Source organism: Amblyomma mixtum, chromosome 9 (genome assembly GCF_055824585.1).
Source record: "Amblyomma mixtum isolate Tamu chromosome 9, ASM5582458v1, whole genome shotgun sequence".
In the NCBI taxonomy this organism is placed as follows: Eukaryota; Metazoa; Arthropoda; class Arachnida; order Ixodida; family Ixodidae; genus Amblyomma; species Amblyomma mixtum.
Genome location: NC_143020.1, coordinates 54628140 through 54634176, shown reverse-complemented (window position 1 = coordinate 54634176; position 6037 = coordinate 54628140). Strand labels below are relative to the sequence as shown.

At 45.4% G+C, this 6037-nt stretch overlaps 1 protein-coding gene across 1 annotated transcript; it reads left to right on the top strand.

Moving 5' to 3' along the window:
* The first annotated feature begins 2145 nt into the window (after positions 1-2145).
* LOC149329079 (uncharacterized) lies at positions 2146-3314 on the top strand. Its single transcript, XM_089562102.1, has 2 exons — positions 2146-2157; positions 2952-3314. Exons 1-2 carry the CDS (start codon positions 2146-2148, stop codon positions 3312-3314), a joined length of 375 nt encoding a protein of 124 aa, XP_089418228.1.
* The last annotated feature ends 2723 nt before the right edge of the window (positions 3315-6037 follow it).

The following is a 6037-nucleotide window of genomic DNA, read 5'->3' as shown; positions in this document are numbered from 1 at the left end:
TTGCCTTTACGTCGGTGGTACGCATATCTGCTTGTTAGGACCAGCTCGATCTTACCGTACCCATCTTTAGCGGCTATTTTCTCGAGGGTTTTCATTTATGTTCTCACCTACCACACGTCAGCGAAATCTGGCCTACCGATTACGGACAGAGCCCCGAGTACGACGCTTCTTTTGGTGTGCATCGATGGCTGCCGAGAGCTGAATTTGGCAATCCCTGCCTCGGGTGCACGAGCAGCTAAGCCTTCGTGGACTGTGTATTTGCGTTTCCGATCTCGTGCTCACCGCGAAGCAAGCGCGTTCACAAGGCTCGGAGTCTCCATGACATCCTAGGCACTCAGTGAAACGAGTCCCTGTAGGGACGAAGACAAAGACAAAACAGCTCTGACTCGCAACGCTGATGCCGTCTCTCGACGCACGCCTCACCTCGCGCCTCCATCCTCTCTGCGGGCAACTACTACCACTAAGAATTCCCCAATGAAAATAACTTTTGCAATTAATTACACTATTTCTACTTTTCTTATTCTTCATTTTCCTCCGACCTCTCTTCCTTTTCCTCTCATTAAAATTTCTTTCTCTCTTCTACTCTTACGACTAAGCCCATTCTAAATCGTTCTCCAAACTCACCGGGTAAGCAGAGGTGTATTCAGAGTTTGACATTCTAGTACTTAGTTTATTTGGGATAGGGTTTCTTACGGAGCTGGAATACTTTATGCAGAATAAATTCTTTGAGGCCGGCACAAGAAAAGGCGAATATTCGACGGATTAAGCCCCCCGGGGAGGCATACAAGAAGTCTAAACACGCTAAAATAGTCTCCCGCCTCGGTTAACACAGCCCGGCGGCCGAGCCGAGACCTTCCTTTGTTGCGATTCCTTATCAGCGGCACTCCATGTATGCTGGGTGAGCCCAACCGAATATAGTTGCAAGACCGCGGCGAGGAGAGATGAGGAGTCCGGTAGTGCTCGTAATTGGAATGGGGCGTTCAGTGCTATGCTAGCGCAGTTGTGTGCACCGTTTATGAAGTAGCTGCGTTGATATGGAAAGGCAGCGTGTGGGTCGAAACAGATGCTTTGTACGCTGAATGAGAATATGCCCTTGATTCGTCATATAATCGCCTCTTACCAGTGCCCTAACTGATATTTAACTTACTCTAGAAACGTGGAAAGGAACAGAGTATATTTTTTTGAACGTAACATCGTTTCTAGAGTAAGTTAAATATCAGTTAGGGCACTGGTAAGAGGCGATTATATGACGAATCAAGGGCATCGAGATAGTAGTGAATCTCGTATTTAGAACGACTCAATGCAAGGGGTAAATCTGTGCGGTCCAATTACCTGAAGAACATCACACGCAGAGGCACGCCGTCAAAGCCAAGGGTGCGTTCTTGCATAAACGTCATGCACTCTCTTCCGCAATTCCCATACTTTGCGCAGTCCTGGGCAGCTAATTTTAACTGAGGAATACACTGTAAAATATCTTTTATTCCCTCGAGAAGCTTTTAATAGAGTATCGTTGTGGCCGATTGAGTGACACGTTTTTAAGAGCCAGAAATGAGTGCTGGATTGCTTTCTGACAACGTGAACACAAGCCCTGCCTTCCAATGCCAGGACCCAATTAGTCCGAACATTTATTAGTACCTCAAAAGCCGTACCCACAGTAACTGGTTATACCAAAGTTGCCCAAAGGGCTCCGATCCCGAGAGGACCTAGAAACTGTCCATTCGTATACAGCGCAGATAATACTTAACAGCAAAGCTGCGTAATGAATACGGCCGCCTTTCATTGCCTTCATCTTCTGGCTACATTTCACTATGCCGCGCACTGCTGCAGCAGTGCACACAAGTAGTCAACCATAGAAACGGAGCGCGGAAGCCACGCTTCGAAGTCTCCTCGAACCTGCAACTCACTTACCATAGCGCACATTCCAGTGCACTATTTTACGTTTGGAAAGCAGGAGAATTTGAGTTTCCCTCTTCCCAATGCTAGCAACACAAGAATGCGGCGAACAGCGTGCTTTCGTAACCGCATGCGTCACGATGGCGCAGCGAGAGCCCGAGAAACCCAGAATCTGGAAGAGGTATAAAAACGACCGCCGCCTGCTCCAGACCAACAGAATCCTCAAACATCACCGCGCAAAGGAGCTTCGCCATGAACCCTCTGGTATGTGTCTTGTAGGCTTTTGGAACGAACAGCAGCTTAGTCGTAGTAAAAAACACTTTTGTGCAGGTAATACTAACCAGTCTTTATAACGAATAAGGGTTTGTTGCGTCAGAAGATGAGTTCTCATAGCAGTGGAACTCACTGTGCGGATGTTTTTTGCGCGTCTACAGCGCACGCACTGCATTCTAGAGCCGCTTCTAGACTCCCCGGCACCCCATGAATCAGAATCTTACATACTCTTAGTGAAGCACTAAAGCGCAAGCTATATGATCAGGATAACTTTAACATAGGCGCCAGGAAAGCGATTGATCCCCTGAAGATATTCAATTACTTCTTATTACAACTAAAATCTACAGATAGTGAAAAATTTAATCGCAGCTCGATTTTCAAAACGAGGCGCTAGCCTCATGCAACATCACACATATCCCACACAGTAATGCAATGAGACGAGAAATGCCTACATCCCTGTAAGAGTAGGTTTTATTGATGGGGACGTGCTCAGTACTAACTGCACCGCACCGGCGGTGATCGTATTGCGGTTGGAACTTGCAAATTCTCTAAGAAGCACATTTTAAAAACCACTGCCATTTCGAACGGCAGCCGCAGGCGGAAATTCAAGCCTCTATCGGCCTTTCATTGATACACCAAGAATTCATGACCGCATCTTGCTGCCATTCACAGTGGGGGCTACTGTATCTTAATCCATTAAACCTAAGTCTTTTCGTTTTTGACAGAAGCCTAGTAGGTCTCATTGTACCTGACAACTTCGTTTCACCGCTCTGTATCCATTACAGGCTGCCATCCTTATTGGTCTTGCACTGGCGGCTTGCGCCATGGCCGGTGGTCTAGGGGGCTACGGAGGAGGCTACGGTCTAGGTTACGGAGGAGGTATTGGCATTGGTGGTGCCCTCGGCTATGGTGGAGGTGTTGGTGTCGGCAGCAGCGTGACCCTACTGCGTGGTGGTCCCGGCTTCTCGAGGGCAGTAGCCGGGCCTGTATTCGTAGTCAGGACGATACACCACGTGGACAAGGTGCACGGAGGAGGCGCCATCGTGGCCCACAGTGGGCTCGGAGGCTACGGCGGTGGACTCGGGTTTGGAGGAGGACTCGGATACGGAGGAGGCCTAAAGTACGGTGGCTATGTCCTCAAGGGCTAGGTGTGTGTCCCTGTGCATCGCGTTGAAAGAACGTCGGCAGCGGTGGAGTGTCAACGCTGGTTGAAATTGCGTCGGTAACGGCTGGCTTAAATTTGGAGAAGTTCATTTGCGCAGAAAAAATGAAATTCTTATCGTGCGCCCTGCTTCAGAGACGATTCTCTTCAGGATGGCCATCTGAGTGACAAGTAAGCATGGGAAATTAAAAAAAAGGTGGAGCGCTCCACTCTGGATTTCGAGTGTACTGCTGAAAAACTTCTATGAGCTGCATCAATCATGCGGCTCTCAATAAGTCTTGCTGGAGTTGGACAATTGGACGCAATAAAAGTTGTTTCAGTTCCAATTCAAGTAGTTTTGTCATTTTTTGATGTTGCAAAATATCGCTCAGAAGAAATAACGGTCATGGCCTTTTCAGCGCACAGGACTCGATATAGCAGCGGTTTTCTTGACATACGAATGCCTTAAAGTGCGGCGTGAGCTCAGTGAGTGCGGCTACGTGAATTTATTTTACCTCAGGAAAGGATGTTCGCTGCATTAAGAGCTTGCGTAGAACACCTGACTTTCAGGAATCAAAACTTTTTTCAAGCGCCGAAATTATATTGCCGCTTATTTCTTCCCTCACGTCAACAGAACATACCTTCCACGTCAAATGAAACTTTTGGCTGTTGAAAGCAAAGCTGAAACAGCAATAGCACCATTAATTATTGAAGTTATAAATTATTTCGCGGTAGTTGCACGATACCAAAGATTGTTTCATGTATGGTCATTTTCATAAGATTATTTGAACGAAAAAATCCCGTAAGCAGCAATTACGTGACAATAGTTGAAATAAACCTCACTAGAGGATGGCCAAGCTCAACTCTAAGTCCTTTGAACAAACGGTTAATCTGTCGTTGGACTAGTGAGGAATTCTATCCCTCCGCAATCCGTATCTGCCAAGGAATAACGCCTGTGTTGTTTTAAGTCGTTTCTGGCATAAGTCCTCTCGAGTTGCGACATTGTCAGCTTTGCAGCCCGGATCTGTCCAAGTGCTTCAGGTCTTCATCGCGGCTGCCTTTGTCGTCAGCGCCCAACAACAAGATGCAAAGTGTCGCTTTGAATTACGCAGTTCCTTCTACCCGGACATGAAAGAGACTCCGGGGAAAAATAAAAGTTGGAGAGTATCGATAGGGTGCCGCGCTATAATCACAAAGACATCCTTTTTAGAGAAAACGGAGCTTTGAGAAGGTAGAAAAGACATAAATACCATATAGAGGCGTAGCCATCACAGGCTCATTTTCGCAAGTAAAATATTTGATAGATTGACTTTTATGAGCTGATACCAGACAGAGGCTATTAATACGGCACCACTGGTTTAAAATGGCGGCAATACAACCTTTTCAAGAAAGACGTCATAAGTTTGAGTCGACTGAAGAGAAAATTTCTAAATTCAATGTTCTCGCTTCAAAGGCTAACACATTTCGGCCTGTGAGAGACTTTGATGCTCAGCTCCGACCTTGAAGCACTAGTGCTACTCGTGACAAGAGCTTAAGAGGTCGGCGCAAGTCTCCACCGATGGCCACCTAGCAAGATCAACTAATCCACTGGTTACGCTGATAATAAAAAGTTTTTCCATCCAATCGGCGACAAAAGTGTCCTTTCCAGCACGACTGAGAATGAGTTTAAGATAGTGAATATAAATGCATGGATCATATTAAACAAATCCGACTCACTGGAAGTGATAGCTACGGAACATGAACCTGACGTTATTGTTATAACGGAGACATGGTTACATAAGAATATAAAGGACGGCGAGTTCGTGCCAGCTGGATATAAAGCATTCAGAAAGGACCGAGAAGGAAGAGGTGGTGGCGTAGCCATACTGGTCAAGCAAAATATTTTGTGTACTGTCCTGCATCAATCGGGCGATAATGAAGCGGTATGGATCAAAACAAAGCTTAACGATCGAATCGTTTATATTGGAGGAGTATATAGGCCACCAAATTCCTCACTTGACGTAATTACCAATATAAGGGAATTTATGGAAAGAAATATTAGAGGAGGAGACGGAGTAATTCTCCTAGGTGATTTTAATTTACCGGGAATTAATTGTAGCTCCTACGCACCCGGGGAGATGGATGTGGCAAGCTCTGAACAACTTTTGGAGTTGGTATTTTGTTATGATTTAGTGCAAATAGTAACCGAATTCACAAGACTGTGTGATACCACATCATCTATTCTTGATTTAATTTTTGTGTCTCATGGCTTAATAAGGTTCTTGACAGATTGTCATGTTGAGGACGGATTATCAGGTCATAAAATGGCAATAGCTTCATTCAATATGTCACCATCTATCTCATCATCTGAACCAATAAAGAAGGTTTTGAATTTTGATATCGCAGATGATGTCTGTGTGCTAGGTTATCTTGAATCTTCTTTCGATGAATTCATGTACCTCTATCACACAGAACTGAGTACTGATGCTTTGTGGAGTTTCTTTTCCAATGCCGTAACCCATTGTATCGAGCACTTTATACCAAAGAATAAAAAGAAGAGCAGGCGCAGGAATCCATGGATTAACAGAGAGATTATCCATTCGAAAAGGAAAATTCAGCGTGAACGAAAAGCACGTTCCCAAAATTGCAATGTGGGTGACACAGCTTGTATTCGCCGCATGAGACATGACTTGAAACGCCAAATTAGAGAGTCAAAAAACCGTTTTTTTTTAATGTTACACTGAGGAAGTT